General features: G+C 36.4%; 7 protein-coding genes across 7 annotated transcripts; 4 read left to right on the top strand and 3 right to left on the bottom strand.

Annotated features, from left to right (window-relative positions):
• Positions 1-1,303: 1,303 nt before the first annotated feature.
• Positions 1,304-2,243, top strand: MONOS_7204 (uncharacterized protein; the record flags this gene model as incomplete). The annotated part of the gene is made up of 2 exons (XM_067877516.1): positions 1,304-1,408; positions 1,476-2,243. The coding sequence occupies 2 exons, from the start codon at positions 1,304-1,306 to the stop codon at positions 2,241-2,243; spliced, it is 873 nt and encodes a 290-aa protein (XP_067728644.1).
• A 688-nt stretch (positions 2,244-2,931) lies between these two features.
• Positions 2,932-4,781, top strand: MONOS_7205 (uncharacterized protein; the record flags this gene model as incomplete). The annotated part of the gene is made up of 1 exon (XM_067877517.1): positions 2,932-4,781. The coding sequence occupies one exon, from the start codon at positions 2,932-2,934 to the stop codon at positions 4,465-4,467; it is 1,536 nt and encodes a 511-aa protein (XP_067728645.1). The 3' UTR covers positions 4,468-4,781.
• MONOS_7206 (uncharacterized protein) lies at positions 4,782-11,091 on the bottom strand (the record flags this gene model as incomplete). Its single annotated transcript, XM_067877518.1, has 4 exons — positions 4,782-10,441; positions 10,559-10,668; positions 10,722-10,906; positions 11,049-11,091. The coding sequence occupies 4 exons, from the start codon at positions 11,089-11,091 to the stop codon at positions 5,350-5,352; spliced, it is 5,430 nt and encodes a 1,809-aa protein (XP_067728646.1). The 3' UTR covers positions 4,782-5,349.
• Positions 11,092-11,135: 44 nt separating this feature from the next.
• On the bottom strand, positions 11,136-12,765 carry MONOS_7207 (putative NADPH-dependent FMN reductase). Its single transcript, XM_067877519.1, has 7 exons — positions 12,668-12,765; positions 12,500-12,597; positions 12,378-12,401; positions 12,212-12,316; positions 11,963-12,120; positions 11,845-11,897; positions 11,136-11,757 (listed from the first exon to the last, which is right to left on the bottom strand). The coding sequence occupies exons 1-7, from the start codon at positions 12,712-12,714 to the stop codon at positions 11,616-11,618; spliced, it is 627 nt and encodes a 208-aa protein (XP_067728647.1). The 5' UTR covers positions 12,715-12,765; the 3' UTR covers positions 11,136-11,615.
• A 3,092-nt stretch (positions 12,766-15,857) lies between these two features.
• MONOS_7208 (uncharacterized protein) lies at positions 15,858-18,332 on the top strand. Its single transcript, XM_067877520.1, has one exon. It carries the CDS (start codon positions 15,908-15,910, stop codon positions 17,021-17,023), a length of 1,116 nt encoding a protein of 371 aa, XP_067728648.1. The 5' UTR covers positions 15,858-15,907; the 3' UTR covers positions 17,024-18,332.
• Positions 18,333-18,475: 143 nt separating this feature from the next.
• On the bottom strand, positions 18,476-21,933 carry MONOS_7209 (putative peptide chain release factor eRF subunit 2). The gene is made up of 6 exons (XM_067877521.1): positions 21,786-21,933; positions 21,129-21,717; positions 20,695-20,956; positions 20,362-20,550; positions 20,016-20,114; positions 18,476-19,825 (listed from the first exon to the last, which is right to left on the bottom strand). The coding sequence occupies exons 1-6, from the start codon at positions 21,898-21,900 to the stop codon at positions 18,941-18,943; spliced, it is 2,139 nt and encodes a 712-aa protein (XP_067728649.1). The 5' UTR covers positions 21,901-21,933; the 3' UTR covers positions 18,476-18,940.
• A 481-nt stretch (positions 21,934-22,414) lies between these two features.
• MONOS_7210 (putative Serine/Threonine protein kinases family protein) lies at positions 22,415-26,458 on the top strand (the record flags this gene model as incomplete). Its single annotated transcript, XM_067877523.1, has 9 exons — positions 22,415-22,575; positions 22,632-22,845; positions 22,905-22,977; positions 23,046-23,088; positions 23,145-23,267; positions 23,530-23,637; positions 23,889-23,930; positions 24,229-24,482; positions 24,837-26,458. The coding sequence occupies 9 exons, from the start codon at positions 22,415-22,417 to the stop codon at positions 26,456-26,458; spliced, it is 2,640 nt and encodes an 879-aa protein (XP_067728650.1).
• Between the last annotated feature and the right edge of the window lie 163 nt (positions 26,459-26,621).

The raw sequence follows: 26,621 nt of genomic DNA on the forward strand, positions 1-26,621 counted from the left end.
GTTTTGGACGATTGTACAGTTGGAAAGGGATTTTCGATGGTTGCGCATTGGTTTTGTTGTGCTCTTCTGGGGGTGTCAAAATCGCTTTCATTGATGGTTATGATTTCATTCTGGAAGATGAGGGAAAGTCAGTTGTTGAACACATTGTTATCTTCAGTTCCATTGTTCCACACTTTTTATGTTGTGGTTGTTGAAACACAAAACTTGAATGGGAATTGTGTGTGAAATTTTTACCACTGAAGAATACATCATTTTCATTCCATTTGTGGATGAATAGCAATAGAAACAATGGAACAACTACCATTAAGTCGTATCTATTCGAATTATTCCAGAAATTCTTCATCGTCCATCACCTGTTAAAGTTATACAAAATGATTAACAATTTTTGAAAGTGATTTTATTTTTTCTCAAAAATTCTTTGCTTTTTGCGTTCACAAATGTGCTTTTGAATACAAATGAAAGCCAATTATTCATCATATATCCATCTTAATTTTCAAGTTATATTTTCTTCAGAAAAACTTCTCGGGAAATTTAAAAAACTCTTTTTTTGGAGTAAACAAAATATTGCTTTCCATTGATACTCCCTTTTTCAAAGAATTATCACAAAACATCTCGTGAGGCTAATAGATATAACAACTGATAGATTTTATCCATAATAAAAAAGATATGAAAATTACAAACTATTTGATGTTTTTTGCTTTTTGATCAAAAAATCCCACAATAAACAAACTCAAATAAACACTCTTTATTCAAATTAAAAGTTCTTATTCAGATTTCACAAATGAGAAAGATTTCTTCTTTTGATAACAACAAGCTTGTTGCTGGTCCGGAAAGAATGCAACATGCAAAAGCATTTGAAAGTGTGTGTTAGGTATCTTGTGCAAGCAGTTTTCATTTTTTTTTCAGAATTGTTTGTTGATCTTGAATATTGGTCTGATTCAGAACAAAAAAAGAAAATCGAAGAGATAAATGCAATTATCGACGAAATGAATGAAGAAGAATTGGATTCGATCATCACTGAAAAAGTGTTTCGAGAAATATACGAAATGATTTAAGAAAAGAATTTGATGATGTTTAATGCAGTTATTCTATTGAAGCATCTGGGATATTGCAAAATGATGAACAGAGCATGGAGTTGTTGTGTTTACAATTCTCACTTGAGACAAAGTTTTGAGAATGCAATCATTTATGAAAAAAACAAAATTGAAGGAATGAATGCAAAGCTTGTTGTTGATCTTTTCGAATGCTATGTACATTTTTGGGATATAATTGCAACATTCAAGGGTACATTCTTCAAGTTTGCATGCCTTGCCTTTTGAAAGTTGCGTTGAACAAAGACAAAAATGAAGAAGCTCAGAAAGAAGTTGAAATGGCATTATTTTCTTTGAGCAACATAAATGGAGTAACGGCATGAGCATGAAAGTTTCATTTGAAATGATCAGGAATTTTGTGGTATTTTTTTATTTTTATTTCAGGAAATGAAAAAGGAATTATACCTTAAAGAAATCACAGAAATAATAAAGCATCACCAGGAGCGTCTCAACTTGACTCAACTTGCTTATCAATCTACTTGGGAGTTTTTGATATTCAGATATGAGAATGATAAAAGCTTGGCTGAGACAATTGTTAATGAGTTGCATTTTTCAAGAGAAGCAACACGAGAATTGGAAAAATTGACAGAATGTGTGAATCGGAAGATGAAAGAAAATAAACTGGAAAAGAATGAAATGCAAGAAATACAAATTTTGATGAGATGGCTTCGTTTACTAAATAATTTTTTCATCTCGTGCAAATTATGGAAAGAAGAGCATGCTGAAGTTGAAAGACGTGTTGTGAGCTTGTTTAGAACGACAAAAGTTAAAGAAAAAAGAATTAGTGATCTATGCATTTCTCTAATAGCAACAATAGCGAAAAGTGAAGCAGTGGGAGTTGACGATTTACTAAAAGGAGGTATCGTTGATGTTGCATTTGAGGAAATTCATTGCTTAACGTTGGAAATTGACACTTTCACATATTGTTTGGAACTTTTAAAGGAAATCTGTGATAGGATTAAAATATTGATTGCTCAAAGATATGATGTGGGAATGCTTCGAACGATGAGAACAGAGATATTTGAGGTGTTTGAAGAAGATGGATATGAAGATTTAATTGTGAGTTTTCAAGAAATGCTGCCTTTCTTTGTGGATGAGTGCTTTCAATATGGACTATCAAAAAATTATGAAGATTATTTCATCCGTTTCTAGAGAAAAGCACTCTTCAATTTTTTGTTTGGGAATTGCATTTCTCGTTGCTAATATTAATTAAAGGAAAAATGAAAGATGCTTTTTTTTTTCTTTTTTCTTTTTCTTTTTTCTTTTTTTGTCTTTCAATTGCTTTGTTTTGAAAATATTAATTAATATTGAATCGACTATTAATTGGAACTTTTTTATATTTCTCCTTCTCTATGAAGCGCACAATGACTTTCATCATTTCATATACATTTTGAACGCATTTTGAACCATTTATTATTTTATTTTTGTTATTTATTCATGAAAAATCGAGATTTTTTGTTTATTTAATTGTTGCTTGCTCGAACAAAATTATCATTAAAAATTATTCTGAAGAGCATCGATTAAAGAAGTTTTATTTCTCTATTTTTTTTCTTTCAATCAAAAAATTCACAATTTCAGTTATCTTTTTGTATTTTCAATTTCATCCGCTTGTTGTATGAAATTACAAGTGAGTCTTTTCTTTTCTTTCAATCTTTTTTTTTTCCCAATATTTCACTTTCTAATAACAGAAAGATTTCTATAAAAACCTCTGCATGTTTAATAAATAAGAATAAGTTAAAATTATCTATCCTGAAATGTCGAATATTCGATCAAACATATTATTGTGTTTAAAATATTTAGTTTTATTAACAATCTTTATTTCAATAAATTGAACGACAGAATGAGCAATAACATTGGAGCGTTGAACAATAAAACTGATATCGAAACGTGTAAGCGATTTTCAAAAAGTGATCTTTCAATAAAGGATGAGGATGGAAGAACAAAAGCAATGAGTTGGATCATTGATCATGAAGCAGAACCACCAGAGTGGATGAGGCATAACATCACACTTGCTGATAAAAATTTATTGACGATGGCAATGATATGGATTATATGTGTAAAGACAGAACCTCCGAAGTGGATGAGGCATAGAATCACTCTTTCAGATAAAGATGGAATGACAATGGCAATGCATTGGATAACAAATGTGAAAACAGAACCACCAGAATGGATGAGACATGAAAAAACGCTTGGAAATAAAAATGGATGGACAATGGCCATGTGTTGGATTCAATATGTAAAGACAGAACCACCAGAATGGATGAGACATGAAATAACCTTTGCTGACAGCTATGGATGGACGATGGCTGTGTGGTGGATTCAATTTATTCAAACAGAACCACCGGAATGGATGAGACATGGAACCACGCTTAGCGATTATAAAGAAAGAACAACGACCGTGCACTGGATGAGCCATATCATAAATGAACTTCCCAGATATATGAAAAAATACAATTCATTTTGCGTTGCAGCTTTTTGCAATATACTTGTATGCGCAACAGCAATATTTTGGATATATTGTGAAAAATCAAGGCTTAAAGAAAATTTATTTCATAGCATTGCACTCAGTGATATTGATAGAAAAATTGAGTTTATTCACAGTGAAATAGAGAAAAAAACAGAACAGTCAGAAGAGATAAGGCATGATGCAACTCTCAGTAGAAAGGAAGAAGCAACAATGGCCATGTCATGGATCAAAGAAGTTAATGCGTATCCGCCAGAATGGATGAGAAATGATGCTACGATATCCGATAATGATGGCAGGACAATGGCCATGAAGTGGATTATAAATGTCAAGACAGAACCACCAGAGTGGATGAGGCATAACATCACACTTGCTGATAAAAATTTATTGACGATGGCAATGATATGGATTATATGTGTAAAGACAGAACCGCCAGAGTGGATGAGGCATGACGTGGAACTTGGAGATAAAGAAGGTTGGACAATGGCAATGTATTGGATTGTAAATGTCAAGACAGAACCTCCAGAATGGATGAGACATGAAAAAACGCTTGGCAATCATGACGGATCAACAATGGCCATGTATTGGATTGTAAATAAGAAAATAGAACCTCCAAAGTGGATGAGACACGGAATAACGCTTGCTACTAAAAACGGATGGACAATGGCAATGATATGGATTGAGAATGTGAAGACAGAGCCACCAGAGTGGATGAGGCATGATATCACACTTGGGAATAAGAATAAATGGACGATGGCAATGATATGGATTTATAACGTGAAGACAGAACCACCAGAGTGGATGAGACATGACATCACACTTTGCGATAAAGACGGATGTACAATAGCGATGAAGTGGATTTATAACGTGAAGACAGAACCACCAGAGTGGATGATTGCTTGTGTTCGTTAGAAAATGCAATTTCTCTCAATTATTGACTATGATAAAAGTATCATGGATAACAGAGTCATTACACAAAATAAAAAATAATTTTCATTATTCTCTGCCTAACACTCTTTCTGATTACAAAAATATGCTTGTTTATTTTTATTTATGAAAAGTATTTGATCATTTGTTATTTTTTGTATTTTTTGATTATTATTCGTAGTTATTTTTTCGAATAATTTTAGTTTAATTTGACTTTTCATTATTATGCTTTCATTTACTGTATTTAACTTTATTTTATTTTTAAAAAATTTGATACACCAAAAAATCATCCAAAACAAGAATTTTTGCATTTGAATTTTGAACTTTGACAATTTTCATTGGAGAAAAATTCAAATTAAAAATTGCCATTAGTGAATAAAAATAAAAAATAGTTAAAAATTAATTGTTATTCATAAACTGCACAACAAGGTGAAACTCTTACCAAAGTTCATGACTGGCTTTTGTTGGTTGAAAGTGAATTCTTTTTTCTTAAAATAAAAAACAAAAATTCACAAACAAAATTTTTTTAATCAGGTTCATCATAAAAGTTGATGATAATCTTGAAATTTTGAGTGCAAATATTCTCGTTTTGAATAATTTTTGGTGAATATTTAAAAATAAACTTCTTTTTGATCGTATTTTAAAGCATTTGTGGAAAAAAGAATCGATAATTCATCCGAATGCATTTTCCTTTTTGTTAGCATTGCCATTTGCTCAGATTTTTTCCTCCTCCAAAAATACGAAAATCCAAATTCTTAATGTATTTTGCAAGTGATCAGTTGCTTCAAACATTTTCCGGTTCAAAAATAAAATGAAAAAATAAAATAAAATAAAATAATCCATTGCTTTAAATCAATTTCGCTCATTTTATTCGTCTTCCGATTGATTTTCGCTATCTTCATCTGCGTCTTCATCTCCTTCATCTTCACCATCATCTTCGTCCGCACCACTTTCAGACGAATAGTCCATCCCATTCGAGTCTTCGTCCTCTTCCTGCGTCTCCTCTTCCTCTTCGCTGTCTTGGTCAGCATTTTGTGTTCTTTCTGCATTCTGCGCTGGACGGGGTTGCTCATTCGTCGTGCTTCTCGCAGATGGTGTCGTGCTTCTTGCTGTCGGTGCAGCTCTCAGTTCACTCAGCGCTCTTCCCACATTCGCAGACGATATTTTCTCCTGCTCCTCCGCAGTTATCCTCCGGATTTTCATCTGCTTTTCCTTCGGCCCCATCCCCAGCGCTGCCATGATCCTCTGCTTCCGCTCAGCCACTTCCTTTTCGGGGAGCACAGGCACACGCGCAAATGGTATTTCCGACATCATCTTGTTCATCGCCTCAATCGCCTTCTCTGCTTCCATGCTCTTGTCGTTCAGCGAGCGGCTCCAGTCGAAGCACGTGTAGGCAGACAGGATGGTGACTCTGGACTCGATGGTGACGAGAGACTTGCCCAGAACGAGGAGGATGCGGGCGAGATAGAGGGAGGACGGGATCATAAACATAATCTCGTCCACAAGCGGGACAAACGGCTGCTTCGAGAAAGGAAGAGGCTTCCGGAGAGGTGAAGGAAACAGATCGATGGTGGTGAAGAGATCCGAATCATCATCAAAATCAAAAGACGAATCAAAATAGAAATTCGATAAAACCGACGAACGCGCTTTGGGGTTCACAGGAGGCTGAAGAAGATTATGCTGCGTTCGAATAGGATTAGACGGCTCCCGGACAGCCTGTGCAGTGTTCACAGGAGTCGAAGGAGAGGCAGCCGAAGGGCGAGGGGTAGAGGTGGGAGTGGTTTGGGTCGGTGTTTGTGTTGGGGCTGCAGGCATTCTTTGTCTGTTTGAAGAAAGTGCTCCAGAAGTTTGTGTTTGTGGGGTCGAGACAGCACCTCCAGCAGCAGCTGAAGAGGCGCCAGCTCTGGCAGCACTTGCTGGTGGAGTGGATGTGGGGACATTAGCAGGAACAGACGGAGGAACAGGGGCAGGCGGAGGCAGCTTGGTTGGGGGAACAGGGAGGGTCACAAACACAGAGGTGTTCATGATGTCTGTGGAGCCCATCGAGAACTCATCGGGGTATGTCATCATCATCGCATTCGTGCACTTTTCCAGCCAGTCTCTGCCGAGTATCACTTTCACTGCCATCAGATGGTTGCCTTCTCTCGCAAACAGCTCGGCGAGGCAGATAAGCGACGTGCAGGCGGCAACCTTCATCGATGCCGGGACGCGCTTGCTGGAGTTCCACATGATGGCTGTCCGCTCAGCCACAAAGGAGAACAGGCGCTTTGCTTCGAGTACTGGGTTCATGTGCACCAGCGGCCGCGAATAGAAGTCGAATTCAGGGGCAGGAATAGACGGAGAGGATGTGGAGTTAAACGCGCCTGTGTCTGAGTCGCAGGCGAGTGTGGGGAATGAGTTTGGAGGTTGCTTCGTATCAGCAGCAGCTGAGACATTTTCTGTGTAATCTGTTTCCTGTTCAACGCGTTGTCTTGCTGGCCTTTCTGTCTGCGCACTCCGTCTTTGTGATTCTCCTTGTGGAGTTGATCCCTGCTGATGCTGATTCTGTTGCTGATTCTGCTGCTGTTGATGCTGTTGTCCTTCTTTTCTCTCTCCTGTTCCTGTTTTGCTGTCTCCTATTCCATACACCATCTGATACACCATCTTGCACTGCCTTTGATCTGCTCCAATGAGCACCTTCCCAATCAGCGTCACGGTGTACGGGTGGTTCGGGTAGATTACTTTCATCCTCCTCAGAAAGCGCAGTGCCTCTTCCACTCTCCTCTGCTGCAGCATCGCCGAAGCCCCGCGGTCGAACATGACAGGCGACGGGAACAGCTGCACCGCCTTCGACAGAAGAAGGTCTGCCTGTGGATTGTGAATGTGCAGCGCATCGAAGCAGGCAGTGACGATGTGGTGGAGCACGAGATGTGCGCCGAAGGTCATTGCTTCTGTGACTGGCGGGACGGCACTGCTGTTCATCTTCTGCATCGACGTCGTGCGGCTCACTCGTTTCAGATAGCGTCCGCACATCTCGCCCAGCTGCGTGTATGCATTCACCGCGCTGATCAGCGTCACCTTCAGCACCCAGCCGTATCTGTCGCCGTAGTTCGTCAGTCGTGTCCTGTCGTCGTTGAAGTAGATGAAGCTTCCCTTCAGCAGCGGCAGGAGGATGAACGCGCAGTACGCCAGGCGGATTGCTGGGTGGTAGACAGCAATGTTCATGTACTCATTCATCAGGTTGGCCTCAATCATGTTCACTTCTTTGAACAGCGATGGCGCTTTCGTCGCCCCGTCTCTTGTGCGGCGCACAGGAGACGGAACAAACACAGCCTTGATCATGTCTGAGAAGGAGCTGTCGAAGGACTTGCCAAAGGGGCGGGAGGAGAGATAAGGCGTGGCGAGTGGCTGGCGGTTGGACTGGAGACGCGACTGCTGCATGGAAGAAGGATCGGCAGAAGAGGTTGGGTAGCGCAGGATGGGCAGCTGGTGGTGCATTTGGCGAGGGAAGGAGGCTGGCTGGGTGTGGTAGACATCGCGGGCAGGGGTGGCGAAGGGGAAGGAAGGAGAAGGAGAGGTAGAATTCAGAGCACTTTCGAAGGAAGAGAGAGAAGGTGAGGGAGTGGTTGAAGGTGTGAATGACAAAGAGTCCGCTGATGAAGAAGAGGGATCTGGAACAGTACCAAAAATGCCAGCAGAAGTGGCAGCAGGCACGGAAATCGAAGAGGCAGCAGAATGAGGCGGGGGAGGTGGGGGGGGGAGGAACGAGTGAAGAGGAGGCGGAGGTGGGAGTGCAACAGAAGAAGTGGATGTGAATGGCATTGAAGAGAACTGCGGGGCAGGCACAGCTGGCGGAGGGGGTACAGACACAGAAGTCGACGAGATCCAAGATGAGGCAGAAGAAGAGGAAGAAGATGTTGAAGGGGTGGAAGAGGAAGCAGAAGGGGTATTGTTTGCTGTTTGTGGGGTCGTCACAGAAGATATATAGGCAGAGAAGGAGCCAGGAGCAGGAGCAGAAGGCGAAGCACGAACCTCTGGAGTGGCATCAGGTGTTGGGTACATCTTTGGCAGGCGCGACGAGGTTGAGCTGCTTGTTGGCTGTTCGAGTGTGTTCTCCAGCACAAACGGGATGGCGTTGAAGGCAGAGTTGATCTGGATGTCTTCTGGCTGGCTGTAGAGCTGGGTGGAAGAAGGGAAGATGGAAATGTCCGACTGGAGAGAGAAAGAGGCAGAGGCGTCTGACAGCCACGTCTGGTGGGTGAGGAACGGCTGGAGGATGTTGGAGAGGGGCTGGATCTCTTCCAGCTCGAGGCAGAGGACAGTCTCAAAGAGTATGGCTTCGTGGAAGGCGTCGACGGGAGGGAAGGACTCAGAGGGAGACAAGTATGTGGAGGCATAGAGGATGGATGGGCTGTTGGAGAAGACAGCGCTCGTTGAGGTTTGTGTGGTGGAGGATGCTGTCTCTGGTGGGGGTGGTGATGTTGGTGGGGGCATTGAAGCAGAAGAAGAAGAAGAAGAAGAAGAAGAAGAAGAAGTTGTTTCTGTATCTGCATTTGCTGTTGGTGTTTCTGTGGACGATGCAGTCATTTGTGTGGGTGTTGATATAGCTGTCGCAGAATCAGCAGATGGGGCAGCTGGTTCTGACTGCATTGTTGCATGTCCTGGAGTTTCTGTTGATGTTGGGGTTTGTGTTTGTGTTTGTGTGGGTGTTGCCATCACAGGTGTTGCCATTACTGCTGCTTCTTGAGCTGTTTGAGCTGTTTGTGTGTTTTGAGGTGTTTGCAGTGTTGAAGCAGAAGGCGGTTGAAGCAACGTGACTGATGATTCTTCTGGTGTTGTTGCTGAGGCTGATGCTGATTGGGGTGTTGATTCCAAAGAAGAAGAAGAAGAAGAAGAATTTGGCTCTGTTGTTGACGATGCTGAATCCGCGTCTGATTCCCAATTGGGTCCGTCTTCTGCCTCTCTGACTTTCCTGTTGATCTCCTTCATCAGCGCTGGATGCAGCAATCTCAGTGCCTTCTCTCTGTCGCAGTCTGAGTAAATGCAAAGAGAGAGAAGAAGCATCCCGTTCAGACAGCCCTTGACTTCTGCCTTTAGGTGCTTCTCCAGATACACCTGCAGGTCCCAATAGAGCCCTTTCCCCAGCTGCGACCGCAAATACGCATAGCTCGCCCCCGTCAGCTTTGATGCACGTGTGCCTTTTGCCTGCGATCTGAAGGGAGAGTCACGATGACCTTGTGAAGACGACATGCTTTGTGAATGCTGGCGCTGCTGCTGTTGCATCTGCATTTGCATTTGCATCTGCTGCTGCCTCATGCCGCCTCGTTCGCTTCCGCTCTGTCCCATTTTGAGTGGGTAACTCGGAGACACAACGGCTGTGATGCGGTTTAGGCGGATCGTTCTGTCGGCGCGGATGTTGCGGCAGAGCTGGATGGCGATGCTTTCTGCGTATGTTGGCTCGTTCTCTGCGTTGATCAGCGGGCGGATGCGAGGCATCTCGATGTTCAGCTTGAATCCCGTCGGGTGACACTGCAGCGCCGCATCCACACAGCTGTCTGCACTGTACCAGCCCCTCAGATTGGGGAACACCACATAGCCATAGTCAGGAATACGCCCTTCTTCGTGCGGGAGATGCACGTCTTCGACTGAGAGGCCCAGCATGTTCGCTGTCTGCGCTGTGATAATTCGCATGTGCAGCTCTTCCAGCGGCGGCTCGCTCAGATGCTTCAGCTGCACCCAAATTCCAAATTTTATTGCTTCGTTTGACAAGTAATACCCATACGGTTTTTTGATGAGAAATAAAAGTGAGTTTCTACCCATCGCAACATCTGCCCATTTTGCGTTTACAGACACGTTCCTGTCCATTGCTTTAGTGATGTTTTCCAACGCATCTGCTGCTTCTCGACTTTTTTTAAATTCCAAAAAGCAAGTAAAACCATCTGTAGATAATGAAATGTTTGTCAATTGCCCAAATCTTTGTCTGAAAACAAATTTATTATTATTGGCAACGTAGCGGTGAAAGAATAAAATGAGGAAATTGTTGAAAATAAAACAATAAATCTGCAATATGAAAAATGAATAATTGAATTGCTCAAACTCGCAATAGAAAATCAGTTTATCTGCGTCTCCTTCGTTAAATTCCCCATGAACAATAATAGTTTTGCTTTTTGTTGCAGATTGTATTTTATATGCAATACTTTCCAGCTTCTAAAATATACAATGAGTGAAAATATTGAATACCAAGAATTTGAGAAGCAAACGACAAGAGAGCTTTGCAAAAGTTTTTCTGCACTTTCTTGTTTCTCAAAATATACTAAGATATATCCGTGGGTTTTTCCTGAATTTTTCTGCACGTGAATATGATCTATTTTTCCAATGTTTTGAAAGCATCTCTGAAGCCTTTCAAAGGTAAAATCTAATGGAACGTCTATCAATTTGACTCCTCCTGTTGTTAAAAAAGCAAAGAAAATCAGGAATAAATGTTAAATTGCTGTTGTCGTTCATAACTGTTATCTTCATCAAAATCAATAGGCTCTTTGAAAAATAAATGAATGAATGAATAGATAATATATATAATGTGAAAATACCGCATATGTCTGCAAAAATTGGTGTTTTATAACTTCCTTCCATTTTGTAATTTTAAATAAACTTTAACAAAATATTCTGTATATAATATGGTTCTCCAAACTTGAGTGAATTTTTTGGATAATTGCAATGTGAAGTGTTGAAAGTAATCATGAAAGTAATTCCATTTAGAACTTCGACAAATAATGCGAAAGTCACAAAAATGGCACTGAAACGTGGAGATCAAAAAGATCTATTCAATAACATCCAATCATCAAAAAGAGGAGAGAAAATGAAACAATCAAATAGTCAAGGCGTTTTCAGAGAAAGAAATTTTTTGGTATTTTTAACATAAGTTTATTGTTTTTATGTAGTTGTTAAAGTTGTAACATTTTCAAATTATAATTTGCATTAAATTTAGTTTTTTAATAAATACCTTGTTTTGAAAGATATCTTAAAAGAAACAAAAAAATATGTTGCAAAATGAAACAAAAAACATTTTAAAATATCAACACTGGGTAATTCAACATATATACTTTCGGATTCTGAACTTCAATAATATTTTTGTGAAATCATTCATCTAATAGCTTTTATGCCACTTCTGTAGACGCTGCCCTTTCAGGATGAAGTTTTTTCAGAAGAAATGCCATATTTGCCGCTAAGCTTTCCATATTTTTTTTGGTTCTTGGGCTGCTTGCAACTTCAGAAGGGGTTAGCCCAATTCCGTCATTCCTTCAATAAATAATTTTTTATTTAAATTTATCAACAAAAAATGAAATATTTTTTAAAATAAAACTGTATTTTTGAGAAATTTCAAACCATGAATCACCGCTCACAACATGAACTTGTAAGTACGTGAAAAAGTGGTTAATCTATTAATATTCGCATATTTGGGGAAATTCGTTTTTAATTTTTATCAAATTTTTCAATTACAAACCTGATTGAAAGCATCTATTGCTCCAGAAGAAGCTGCAGAAACAACAGCTGTTCCGATTTTATTTTTCAATGTTCCACCTTGATATAGAGATATTTGACCACATCTGTCAATAAGAGACTTCATTGCTGTACTTACACCTGCGTAATGAGTGGGAGTTGCTGAATAATTTTTGAAATCATAATTATTAATTTTAATGATTTTGAGAAAATTTTCGTTAATTTCAAATAATTTTAAAACTCATAAACAAACCAAGAACAATTCCATCTGCTTCCATCATTTTTGCATACCATTCATTGATGGGATCTCCACTTTTTGCCCGAACGCATTTTCCAGCAGTTTTGCATGCTCCACAATCTTTTAAAAAATATATTTGTCAAGTTTAAGTTGAAAATAATTACTTTTGTTTAAAACAAACCAATGCATCCGCTCACAAAAGGCGCTATCGTATTCGATTTTTATATTTATTTTTTTAAAATACAATAATTCGAAAAATAAAATAAAGAAAAATTTAACATATTCATAAAGAAGAAAGAATACCGTTTCCAACCATCACCATTTCGCATTCAATACCATTTTTACGAAGAGCTTCAAATAAAATATTTATCATTTGGCCAGTACTTCCATCTGGCAAGTGACTTTTTGAAATTTTTTAAATTAAAAATTGTATTTGAATTATAAATGCTCGGAAATTATTCAATGGGCTACCTTCCATTAAAGGCAACAACTTTAATAGGCTTTGCAGGTGAAGACATTTGTTATAATCCCAAATAACTTTCGGGGAAATATTCAATAAGAACTAAACTAAGGGTTGATCACAATAAAAGAAATTTTTTATTATGTGATAAACAATGTAATTTTCTATGTGGGAAAATATTTTTGTATTCAGTTCATTGTCATAATGTGGCATCAAAAAATATTAATGTTTTCATAAAAATTTTCTAAATATATAGAAAAATAAATGATTATTCAAAATTCAAAAAATTTTAAGAAAAAATAAAACGATATTGATTCAATCTTGGGTTTTTTTTTTTTTCTTTCTTTGAAAAAAAAATTTTTTTTGTTAAAATTGTTCATTTTTTTTTCAAATAATACAAATTACAAAATTTATTCGAAATGATAAAGATGTTCCTTTCATTCTGTAAAAATAGCTTTCACTCAGCTCATTGTTTGTCTTTCAACCAAATGTTTTCTTTTGAAAAAATTTCAACGCAACTTATACTTGAAACCAATAATCTTTTTTTCATGACTACTGAATAAAATTTGAAGCTTCATCCATAAATGTCATTATTACTGAAACTTAATGTGTGATAATTTTGAAATCATTAATTTTTTTGAATTATTTTGGTGGAAAAAAATTTCACATTTTCAAAAGAAAATTGTTAAGTTTCAACATTATATCAAAATTATTTTGTTATGCGTTCGTTTCGAAAGTTGTCTTTTTGAAAAATTGAGATGCATTTGGGTGATTATTATTGTAATCATTACTTTTTTCGAGGTGTTAATTTTTCTAAGCTTGTTTGTCATTGGGAAGAGATTTTGAATTTAAATGCTCAATTTATCACTACTGTTTTGAGATAAAGTGAATCAGCTGAAATCAATATTCAAATGTCTTTATTGAGCCTTTTCACTCTTCAGTGATCATGAATTTATGTTCAAAGGAAAACATGAAACGAAATTATAGAAAGAAAAAATTTGATGTCAAAAATAATAACCCATTTAACATGAAACTGCAAAATATCTTTCCAAAAACAAACAATATGGGGGAAAATACGGACTTTCAAGCTTTTTTTGCACGAAGCATTGAAAAATTGCTTTTCTCATAACTTTATTTCATTTTCTCAGATTTCAAAATAAATTTGATTTTCATATCTAAAAATAAACATCATTGATATAATAACATAATGTTTCGCTTCTTCAAACATATTTCAAAAAATAAATCCATTTTTATTGTATTTTTTGGAATCAAAAAGTCAACGAAAAGTGCATAATGTTTCAATGAAAAAGCCTGAGGCGAAATATTTTTCCCCATATTAGAAAAAAATTTTCGTTTCGAAAAAAGATATGAAAACTAAGTAAATTACCAGCATATCTAATTAGTTGCCAAGGAAAATCTGGTGATAATGTGAAACTCATAATGAAAAAGCGTTTTTATCAGAAATATAGGTGATTATTTTTGTAATCATAACTTTTTTTTCGGTGTGTTGAATCTTCAAAGGCTTTATTTCTTTGGAGATGGTTTATTCATTCAAAAGAAAGAAAAAAATGAAGATTGTTCGAAATTTCAATTTTTCAGATTATGCTCCTGAAAAAATATATTTGTAATGAATACTAACTTTTCTGTGTTCATTTTTCATTATTCTTTGTGGATTCTGAAACAGAACTTTTTGATTGAGAAAATATGAATTCAAAAATAATCACCCATATTTATGTTAATTCCATTGGTATTCAAATATGATGAATAATAGAATGAAAAAAAGGAGGAAAGAAGAAAAAGAAAAGAACTCAAATTCACGAATAATGCAAAAAAGGTCACACACGATTGATAATTTTTGAAATACATCTTTTTGATTCATGAAAGTATTGTTATTGATGTTCAATAAAAACTATCTTGAATACAAACGGAATAATAGTTTAAAGAGAATTTTCCTAAAAATACAATGAAAGAAATAATAATTATTGGGAAGTTCACAAACAAGGTTCAAATGTTTAACATGGTTCAATTTTTGTAGAAAAAAATGAAATATTAATAAAAAAGATTAAACAACGAAATTTTCAGACAAAACAGAGTTACAAAAAATAAAATATTTGTAGAAATAACCAAATATGGAAATTTTTTTCGAAAACTTCCTTTTGTTCAATTTTCAAATGAAACAAAAACTTCATATTTTCATCAATTTTCTATTCACACTCTCGTAAATTCACTATAGTGTGTGTATAACACAAGCAATGTTATTGATTTCCCTATGGTGAAGTAACGAGAATGTTACAGAAAATTGATGAAAATATGAAATTTTTGTTTCATTTGAAAAATGAACAAAAAGAAGTTTTTGAAAAAAAAAAGTTGTTATTTATTTATCAATTTATGAAATTTCAAAAAAAAAAAAAAAAAGAAAAAAGAAAAAAGAAAAGAAAAGAAAAAGAAAAAAAATAAAAAATAGAATAGAAAAATACCCTTTTTTTCGCAAAATATTTTTTCATTGATTAGAAATAATCAGAAAACAAAAAGACACACACACATGTTAATTTTGATTTTCATCGAAATAACTATTTTTCTTTTCTTTTCTTTTTTTTTTGCCTTTTTTTGTACCATAAATTTTAAAAACGAGGTTTAAAGTTTCATTTTTTTTCTTTCAAATTCGACTTAAAGCAGAATTCTTGCATTTATGAAAAAATCGACGTTTTGTTCCAAATAAATTCTTTCGTCATATCATTATAAGTCTTCCATTCTCATTTTAAAAAAATAAAGAAAAATTAAATAATATCGAATAACATCACAAAATATTGTGTGGAACAAAATCCATAAAGCAAGAAATTACATCCCGTTCGAATTCTATCGCAATAACTAATCACAGTCAAGAAGAAACAGTCTTTAAGTGATAAATTAATTTTTCATTCACTTTCAATTTATCATCTCCTCAAATGTGTTCACTTGAAATTGAAAACAAAAAAAGATTTCTTTCCCATTCGTGTTTTGCTGGGAATAATTCAATCCATTTCTCAAAAAATTGCTCAATTTCGAAACAATTGAAAATTCCACAACTGCTCAATTTTTCAAGTGTTTTTATTAATATACAAAAAACAATAAAAATTATATTTAATGATGAAAAACAATGAAATATTCTTTTCAACGACTTGATTGAAAGATTATTATAATTAATGGGTGTTCTTCCCATATTAAATACTTCTTGTTGTTGAAACAGACAATAATTTTTTTGTCTTGAAAATATGCTCAAAGATCAAATTCGCACTTCATTTGAAAGTCAAGTTAGAAGAGAAGAGTTGATTGGTAGAGGATTGAACATTTTAGAGGATAAAGAAGGAAAAGAAAGAAGAGATGTCAGTTCAGTATTTTCTGGAAGAGGAATTGGGAAAGTTGGATTAATTTTAGGAAAAGAATTAGGCGGACAAGAATTTAATGCATTACGCATCATGGGAAAAAATCTTGCCATTCAAAAAGAGCTGAGAAATTCTGGAGAAATATATGATCATCCGGAAATAAAGTTTGACAAGATACCGATGCGAGACGAGATAATGAGGTTAATTGCACACTTTATTGGACGCTCAGTCGCATACACACGAAAATATCCTTTTGAAGATTGGAAATTAAGTCACGATGAAATAGTGAATAGACCATTGCTAACTTCGGATTCTTTAACTGGATTTCATGCTCTTGGATACGGAAGCATATGCTATGAGAAAGACATATTTGAAAGCGGAGAATTGGCAGCTTGCGGTCAAGTACAACCATTGTTTTCTCGCTGGTCTCCTCAAACAACCGAAGACGCAGATTTTGCCAATTCAACTGGACAGTCTATTTATTCACTTTTTAAAGTCATGTCATCAAAAATGGGTATGACTGAAACAGAGCTAATGATGATGGTCATTTTATGTGAACGCGTTCTTACAAGTGGGATTAGCGACATTCCGTTTGTTCTCAACGAAACAAATACTATGATGACAGTAGTTACATGCTTTATGATAGTAAACAAAAGCATCTCCACAGATGTGCCATTTTCAAATGCATATTGGTGTCATAGATTTGGAATCGGATTGGAAAATCTAAGCATATCAGAACGATTCGTTTTAGAAAAACTGAATTTTCAAACACAAATCAGCCCAGCTGAGTGGGAAGCTGCTGTTGTATTGAAAGAAAGAATCATGAAAAGATGGACTGTCACGCCCCCGTCGATTCCGGTGTCAATACCATTACAACTTCAGCAGGGAGCAGCAACAACAGATTCTGCAAGTTCTGGAAATGCTTCTGCATCTGAATCTTCAAAGGCGACTGTACAAAACGTGGATCCAAGCATGCCACCTGCTAATTCGGAAGCAAAGTCATAGTGATTTGAATTATTCAACTGATCATTTATATCTCACCCAAACGGTATAGAAACAGGTATTTCACAGAAAATCACTGCGAGATTGTTGTTGCCTCTCGATTAATGAAGAGTTTGCAGATTGGTTTGAGCCACAACGTTTTTTCAGTCAAAACGTTCGTTCCCTGCAACGTTTCTCAGACAATTTGCAGACTGTCGAAGTACAAAGCATACGGAGGCAATAGGATCAATGAAAAAAAGAATTCAGTTTTTTTTCTAAAGTCGATGACCGATAAAAATTGGATTGCATTTCATTTGGTCTTTGCAAAGTATACAACGCCAGAGGAATGCCATGAGCAGTCTTCAGGATAAACAATAGCACTTACGCTGGCTTATCTGCGGCATTAAAAGCTTCTCTTCATTTTTCACGGGCAGAATTTGTGTGTTTACAATCACATTTTCTTGTAAAGAAGCACTTGGAGTGATTATTTTACTGTGATTAATACCAAATGATCAGCAGACAAGGAATGAAATTTCAGAAATTTATGACAAAAGTTGGATTTGAATGGCAAAATAGAATAATTTCAAAAGTATTAAATGGAACATACAAATGCAATATTCAGAGTTTGTATGGAAAAAGGATTTTAGAAAGACATTCCGATGAAAGCAGAAATAAACTCATTTGAACATTTTTTCTTTTTATTTTTACAAGTTAAAAATTTTAATTTTTATTTTAATTTAATTTTTTTTCAGTTTTTGGAGAACCAGAATTAGAGAAGCTTCTCTTTTGGATGCGGACTATTCTGGTTGATATTCACTGATGTTGCTTTTATCGGTTGTTTTTTTGCATTTATTTCGTTCTTTGAAATGAAGTGTTTATGAACGGATGCTTAGAAGCAATGTGAGGTGTATTTAGTTACATTTTGTTTATTGTTTGAAAACATCGTGATTTTTTATATGGACGTTTCATTTGCGAAGAATAAAACCTTCCTTTTATTTCTATTTAATGCTTAATGAATTTCTATTATTAGACTTTTTCTTTCCTTTATTCTTTTCTCTTTTCTTTTTAATTTCTTTTTAATTTCTTTTTTCTTTATTATTATTTTTTTTAATTTTAAACCGAATTTTTATTTGACAAGTCGCTTTTTATTAACTTTGAGTAATACGTTTTCTTTTTAATTGATAATTTTTTCTAATGTGACTCAATGGTTTTTAAACCAGGATTTGTCATGAAAATTTTATGTTTCTTTTTGGTTGACTTTATCACATCACTTCTGGTTTTTTTTTATTTTTTTTCAATCTTAATATTAAACGTTATTATTATTTCTAATGAATACAGTATCTTTTTTTAACTTTTCTTTTTGAATGTGAAAATAATAAGAGTTTTTATGAATGAAAAAAGCTGTTGAACTTTAAAGCAAACATCATTCATGCACTTTCTTTTGCTTGACAAATTCACCGGCAAAGAAACAACAACCAAGAAAAAACATGACTACTTGTTAACTTCGAAAATCGCTCTTTGAAATGAATCAAGCCCATCTCAGTTAAAAATGATGTATATAAAAATTTTCAATCTTAATGAAAATGACGAGATAAATTTCAAAAAGCAATAAATAAAATAACTGGAAATGAGAAATAAAGTTAACAAAAGTTAACAAAAGTTAAAAAAGCAAAAGAAAAAACATGTTGAAATCAATCACGAAATATGTTTTCATAGTTAAAAAAATCAAAAAATATAAAATGGCCATCAAGCTATTTCTTCGATGGTCCAAAGAGTCACAATAAGAATTTCTCTATTTAAAGTCCTTTATTCAACTTTAAAATACATAAAAAATTCTTTTTATTTCTCTTTTCTTCTCTTCTTTCCTTCTTTCTCCTTATTCCTCTTCTCCTTCTCCTTCTTCTCCCTCTCTCTCTTTCTCTTTCTAATTCTCCTCTTTATTTACTTCCCCTTCGGCACAAAAGCCTTCGCCGTCACACGCAATCCCGAGCTCCTCTGCTCCGGATGCTGTTCTCCTGTCTGTGGAGGATACGGCTGCGACATAAGAGGCATCGCTCCTCCCTGCTGAAACTGCTGCGGAGGCTGCTGAATTGGCATAGGGCCCATCCCAGGCATTCCATACTGCGCCATCGGAGGGGCATATCCATAGGCAGGATAAGGAGGATACCCGCCTCCCATCGGCGGTGCCATCATCGGTGGATATTGCTGGTATTGTTGAAACATCTGTGCCTGTGGCTGAGGTTGAGATTGAGGCTGTGGTTGTTGCTGCATTGGAAGAAGAGGCTGAGCTGCTGGTGCAGGTGCTTGTGCGTGTGCAGGTGAATGTGCAGGTGCTGGGTCAGACGAAGGAGAGGCACTTGAAGGAGCAGCTGGCTTGCTGATGATGGAGATGGCTTTTGGCGAGGCAGAGGCTGTTTTGGGTGAAGGCGACGAGGACTTTGGCGTTGAGGCTTGTTTTGGAGAAGCAGCAGGCTTTTTGCCAGAGGGCTGTGGATGAGAAGCAGACGGGGCATTCTTTTGAGGTGGCATGGTGATTTTGACTCCGCCAGAAGAAGAAGAGGAAGAGGAGGAGGAAGAAGGAGAAGGAGATGCTGAAGATGAAGGTGTGGATGCATTTGTGGGGGTTGAGGAAGGAGAAGGCTGTTCAGAGGAAGAAGAAGAAGATGATGATGAGGAGGAATCAGAGGAGGAAGAAGCAGCAGCAGTTTTCTTTGATTTTGTTTGTATGTTCGTCACAACACCAATTCCGATAGTTCTGCCTTCGTCTCGAATGATAAAGCGACCGAACTGAGGGAATATGTTGAACGGCTCAATACAAACAGGGTTCTAAATAAATAAATAAATAATAATAATAATAAAACAATATATAAAAGATTCGAATGAAGAATTAACAGAATAAAATCAATTAGAGAATTAAAAGAATTAAACAAATAAAAATCTTTTTCATAAATAACTTCACATTAAATATCTAATCTCTATTTCTTCCTCCATGTTGAATAAAGCATTCATTTCAAACCTGAGTAGAAAACCAGCATGTGATGAAGTCATTAACGCCAGCCTTCACTGGATTCAGCTGCTTCACTTGCTTTTTGTTGTCTAAGATGTTCACAAGTTTCTAGTGATATTTATCAATTGAATGAATAAATGATGATTTTTGAGAAGAAATGCAAAATTATAAGAAAATTAAATAGAATTTAAGAAAATCAAATATACATATGTCAAATAGAATTAAAATGAATATTATCATTTTATTCATTAAAAGAAAAGAATAAACATCTCTCTCTCTCTCTCTCTCTTTCTTTCTTTCTTTCTCTTTCTCTCTCCATTTCTTTTTCAGAATTTATGAAAAAAATATAACATACGACAAGTTCAGCTTCTTCAGTAGCAGCATGAGTGTGGATGATGCATTTATATCCAGCGCTAATCAGATTTTTGCACTCCATAATACGAAACTGTGCCTGGAAGAGGGTTGTGCTGTGAACTGGGCGCTCTCTTGTGCACAGAACAAAACCAGGATGGATTTCAGTGTCTTCCACTCCACGCAAACCAACCTTTGGTCATGAGAAGAAGAAAGAACAGGAAAATATTCATTTTGAAGAGAAAGAATAAGAAACAAAGAGAAAAGATAGATTGACAGAAATTAGAATCAAAAATGAAAAATGAAAATTTCAGTCATTTTTATTAAAGAAACACACAGTAAGCTGATCACCAGGCTCAGCCTCTTCCACTCTTCTTCTGTCCTTCACAATCGACACCAACTCCACATTTCTGTTCAGTGGCTGGATCATAAACTTGTCCTTGTCTGTAGCCAGCTTCATCGTTCCGACTTCAATTCTGCCAAGTATGTAGCAATTTCCCATCGATTTGTACTTGTCGCAGATTGAGAGAGCAAGTGGCGCTTTCATGTATCGCTCAGGTGGACGAATATCGTCAAGAATCTGGAACAAAGTTGGACCTCTGAAAGTTTGACAATAAAATTAACAAAATGTTCAAAGATCATATTGAAATTAAAGTCATTGAAAAATATTCAATCAAAAAAAATTGCATTGTTCTCGAAATTTTCTTTTCAAAAGGCTCATTTTTTTCCAAATAATAAATAAATACGCTCGAACATCTCACTGAAGCATACTTATACCAGCCCAAATGTTCGTCATCTTTCGTTATCAAATTTGATCCCGTAAAACCAGAAATTGGTAGCCAGTGAAGTTCTTCCGCTTTCCATCCACTTTGGCGGAGGAACGGAGCTAAACGGCTTTTAATTTCTTCATATCTTTTTTGATCCCAATCAACGGAAGGATCGTCCATTTTATTCACAGCAACAATCAAAGATGTCACTCCAACAGTTCTCGCTAAAACGATGTGTTCGCGTGTTTGGCCATCTCGATCAAAGCCAGTTTCAAATTCTCCTTTACGAGCAGAAATAATAAGAACTGCAACATCAGCTTGCGACGCTCCACCAATCATGTGAGGAATGAAATGTCTATGTCCAGGAGCATCAATCACTTCCCAATGCTTTGTTTCTGTTGAAAATGTACCATGACCGCATTCCCATGTTTTCCCACGTTGTCTCTCTTCCTCCAGTTCGTCCATTGCAAACGCATATTTCCAGCTTTCTCCTCCTTTTTGTTTTGATTCTCTCGTATTTTTTTCCATTGTTCTATCGTCAATCATGTGACATTCGTACAAAATACGTCCAGAAGTTGTGGATTTTCCGGAATCTATTGAATATTTAGTGTAAAGCAATAAGAATTATGTAAAAATGATGAAAAACTGAATAAAATCAAACCGACGTGTCCAATAAACACAATATTGCAAGTTTTTTTTGCTAATGATCCATCATCGATAAGTTCTTCTTCTTCTTCTTCAAATTCTTCTTCGAGATCTTCAACGGGATCGGCCATTCTGTAAAAATGATTTGTTATTTGATCAATAATAACCCATACATTATCTTTGAATAATTCTGTTCATATCGAAATATCATGATACTCTTCTTATTTGTTAATAGAGGATTCTCATAATTCCATGTTTTTTTGTAAAAGAACCATTTGTTTTTCGAAAGGAATAAATATATTTCTCTTCATGATGAACAAAAAGAAAACAGAACTGGAGAAATTTTTAAAAAAAAATCTGTTTGACTGATGAATGTTTTCAACAAGAATATCAAAGCAACGAAAAAAGATTAAAAATCAAAACAAAGTTAAAGACAAACAAATAATATGCATCATTCATATCCAGAATGTTGAACATGTTACAAAATAATATTTATTTATTAAATATTTTGAGATGCATCATTATTTGTGAATTAATATTGAATGTTTTTTAAAATTCCAATAAATCTCTATATTAAGTGTTTGTTGCTTTTCTTTCTTTTTTCAAATTTATGATTCAAAATGATCAAATCATACATAACAAATAATGTCAAGTCGATCTTCTTCTGTTAGCGATGCTATGGCTCGTAAAGTTCTTAAAGACGTTCAGTGCGATGTAGTTGAACAACTTGGCATGCAATATTTTAACATTTTTTATGGATTTATTTTGTATTTCTATTTTCAGGAAAAGGTTCATATGGACGGTATGTATTTTTTTGTATAAAAAACAAATTTCATATTAATATTATAATTCGATATCTCAGCGTTTATATGGTTAAATTTAGATGCCCACAACAGGAAGATTTTGGAATATACGCTGCGAAAGTAATGACTTTAACAGAACAAAATGAGAAAGAATGGAAAGCTGTAACAGCTCTTAGAAGGCGAGCTACAAGATTTAAATATCTTATCGAATTTATAGGAAGATGTACTTGCTTAGGTTATCTCGTGATATTAATGGAATATGCAAATTGGCCTGTTTGCTTTTATTTAGCCTTCACATAGTTTAAATAAGTTATTTTTTCTGTCTCTCAAAGTCCCTTACCTCATTTATTCGTTCTGAAAATATAGTTCCCGAAAAAATTGTTCGAAGCATTATGTTTCAGCTGCGTATGCAATCTCGATTTTTAAATAGTATCATATGGATTGCTTTATTTGTTTTATGTTATGTGTAAAAGTCACTGGATGCAAAACACTTCACAGAGCCAATATCATACACAGGTTTGAGTTTCTTTTTGCTTTATATCAATGAAAAATATTTTTTTAAAATATCACAGGGATTTAAAGCCTGACAATATTCTTATGCAAAGAAAGAGCAATGACACAATTGAATGTAAAATAACAGATTTTGGATTGTCACGTGAATTTACCAAAGATTCTCTCGCAGAATCGAGATGCGGGTTTGAAATATGTGAATTTTGTATTTTTATATTTTAGAGAAAAGAGGAAAACACTTAATTTTCTTTTTATATTGAAAATGAACTGCGAAAAAAATAATTTTTATTCGTTTTTTCTTTCAATAAATGAATTTCTCAAAATTTTGAGCCTTTTAATGCATATTAAATTACTTTTGATTGTCTCTTTTCAACATTTAAAATTATTCTTTCTATTCTTTTTTGTGTGAAATTACATGAATATGTGGATAATTTACTTTTAAACTAGTACACTTTTGTATATGGCACCTGAAGTCTTGTTTTCAAAGGCTCCATACAATGAAAAGGCAGATGTTTATTCTCTTGGAGTTATTATGTATTTCCTTCTGTTTAGACGGTTTGGTTTAGTCTTTTTTTTTTTATTGAGAAAGAGGAAGAGATAATGTGTATTTATTTATTTTGTGGACTTTTCGTAATTCTTGAAACGAATTATGTATGTTTTGAATCAAAATCATTATTCCATTTTCAAATAAATATATTTTGAAATTTTTTGTTTTTTGTTTTTTTTAACCCAAAACTTATGAACATCTATTTATTCCTATTCCTTTGCAAATATGATAACATTACCAATTTTTATTGTCTGTTCAGCCATCCATTCACTCAAGAGAACAATTTGATGGAGCTGATTGAGTATGCTTCATTTTGCTCATATTTCCAATGAATCATCTGACTTTTCTTATATTTTACTATCTTCTCTTTCTCTCTCTCTCTCTCTCTCTCTCTCTCTCTCCCTCCCTCCCTCCCTATCTCTCTCTCTCTCTCTCTCTCTCTCTCTCTCTCTCTCTCTCTCTCTTTCTTTCTTTCTTTCTTTCTTTCTTTCTTTCTTTCTTTCTTTCTTTCTTTCTTTCTTTCTTTCTTTCTTTCTTTCTTTCTTTCTTTCTTTCTTTCTTTCTTTCTTTCTTTCTTTCTTTCTTTCTTTCTTCTCCAGCAATATGCGCAAACCCCCTCAAATCCCCCCTCAAACCCCCTCTCAAAACACCTCTCAGAACCCTCCTCCTCTGAGCAAGAGCTGCATCAACCTTCTCCTCTGGCTGATGAATTCTGACCCTTTCGTTCGCCCTTCCTGTGCCGACGCCCTGAAACACCCCTTTTTCACTGCCCCGCCTAAAGAGGAGGTGCCACTTAGAAGAGACGTCGGCAGAATAAAAGTGACTGAAGTGTGGGAGTTTTTGTGCAAAAGAGGTTTGTGCGACGTGTTGGGTGTTTCCTGCTGTGGAGCTGAATAATTCTTCACTTTGCTTTTTTTCTGTTTCTTTATTTTCTTTTTTCTTTTGCTTTTATATTTTTATGATTATTGTTTTAACTCATGTAAATAATTGTTTTATTTCTATATATCTGTATCTATATCTGTATATGTATCTGTATCTGTATCTATATATTTATTTATATTTATATCTATATCTGTAACTGTAACTGTAACTGTATCTGTATATGTATCTGTATCTGTATCTATCTATATCTATATCTATATATTTATTCTTTGCCTCTTATTTATTCTTTCAACCATCCATCCTTCTCATCCACCACATCTTCCAGACCAGGAGACACACCCACTCAACATCACACCCGCTAACTCTCTCTTCTACCTACAGAAAGTGCCCCAAGCACTTCAGCCACATAATCCATCTTCTTCTTCCTCTTCCTCTTCTTCTTCCTCTTCTTCTTCCTCCTCCTCCTCCTCTTCTTCATCTTCTTTTCATCATCATTCACACAAACATCAGCCCCACCTCCAAACCAACACTCTTTCTGACTCCAAGTCCAATGCCCAGAACAGTCCCTCTTCTCAATCTCATTCCCATCCTCGCTCAAACCCTCCTTCTTCTTCCTTGTCTCAGCAGCAGACTCAGCTCCATATGCAATCCAAGACACACCTTCAACCACAACCACAACTACAATCACAGCTGCAACCACAATCACAATCACACCTTCTGCCTCAGCCAGCCACACAGCACACCTCCCTCACCCCACAAGCCTTCCAAGTGCTTCCTTACCCTTCAGACAGTCTGCATAATTATCCTCTGCCTCAGTTCCCTCAACTTCCTCCTCAGTTACAACAACAGAGCCATCAGCAGCAACAGAGTCAGCTTCCACTCCAGCCACCGGCACAGCCCTCTTCGCAGCAGATCCTCTTCTCTCTCTCTTCTCACCCGTATCCCACTCAGCCCCTGCATCTCCTGCGTCATATGCCCCACCACAACATTCCCCCCACAGAACACTCAACGACACCTGGCTCAAACACTGCCACTCGCAAAAGCACAGCCACATACGCAGACACAGACACAGATGCACAGGCAGAACAACAGAAGGCTCCTCTCTCTTTGAATGGGCAGCCTCCATCTCCTTCCTTGTCTCCTGCTCCTTCTGCTCCTCCTGAGCTCACCAGACTCCCTTCTCCCATTCCAGACAAGTTTACTGCTTCTCTCGAGAATGGCAATAATGAAAACAACTGCCCTTCTGCAGATGCTGTTGACAGCTTCCCTTGTGACATGCCGAATTTCACATCAGCATCTGCGATGGGACAAGCAGCAATAGACAACACAGATGGAATAACAGCTGCATTTTCTGCTGCTTCTTCTACTTTTGCTTCTGTTGCTTCTGAGAGTGTTGCGTTTGGGGCAGACAGATTGATGCTTTCTTCATCGTCGTCATCATCATCTTCTTCTTCTCCTCCTCCTCCTTCTTCTTCTGATGTTTCTTTTATTGCAGAGGGCAACGAAGGCAATGGAATCAATGACAGCAGTGCAAACAGTGCAAACAGTGCAAACAGTGCAAACAGTGCAAACAATGCAGAGCGTCCAATCACAGACACTGAGACAGTCACAGCCACAGCTACAACCACAGCCACATATGCAGATACAGATACAGACGCATTGGCAGAAGCAGACTCAGAGACGGACTCATTCAGCGAATTCAACAGCGACATGGACTCAGATGCTGATTTAGACTCAGACTCGTCGCTGTCTCATTCTTCCATCCATTCCCCGTCTGCAATGCACAACTCATCACCATACGAATCTTCTCCTCTGTCTCACCTTTCCTGTCTGCTGCAGCCTCTTTCTTTCCCTTCTGACGTGTCGTTTCGCAGCTGCTTCCCGCTCAGAACTTCATCGGGGCGCAAGTTAAAGCTTGATGTTGCACTGCCTTTGTTTCTGGATTGAAGGCATTTCTAATTTTTGTGAATTTTTCTCCAGCATTTAAAATGTTTCTTTTTATATATTTATATTTAATTCTTTTTAGTGTTAATCAAAAAATTGATTTTTGTTGAATTGCGGAATTTCTTCTCACAGTTTTTGCAATGGCGCACCGATTTTGTATGTTAGT

The sequence above is a fragment of the Monocercomonoides exilis genome (genome assembly GCF_001643675.1).
Source record: "Monocercomonoides exilis strain PA203 chromosome Unknown scaffold19-1596985, whole genome shotgun sequence".
NCBI classification, from domain to species: domain Eukaryota; phylum Preaxostyla; order Oxymonadida; family Polymastigidae; genus Monocercomonoides; species Monocercomonoides exilis.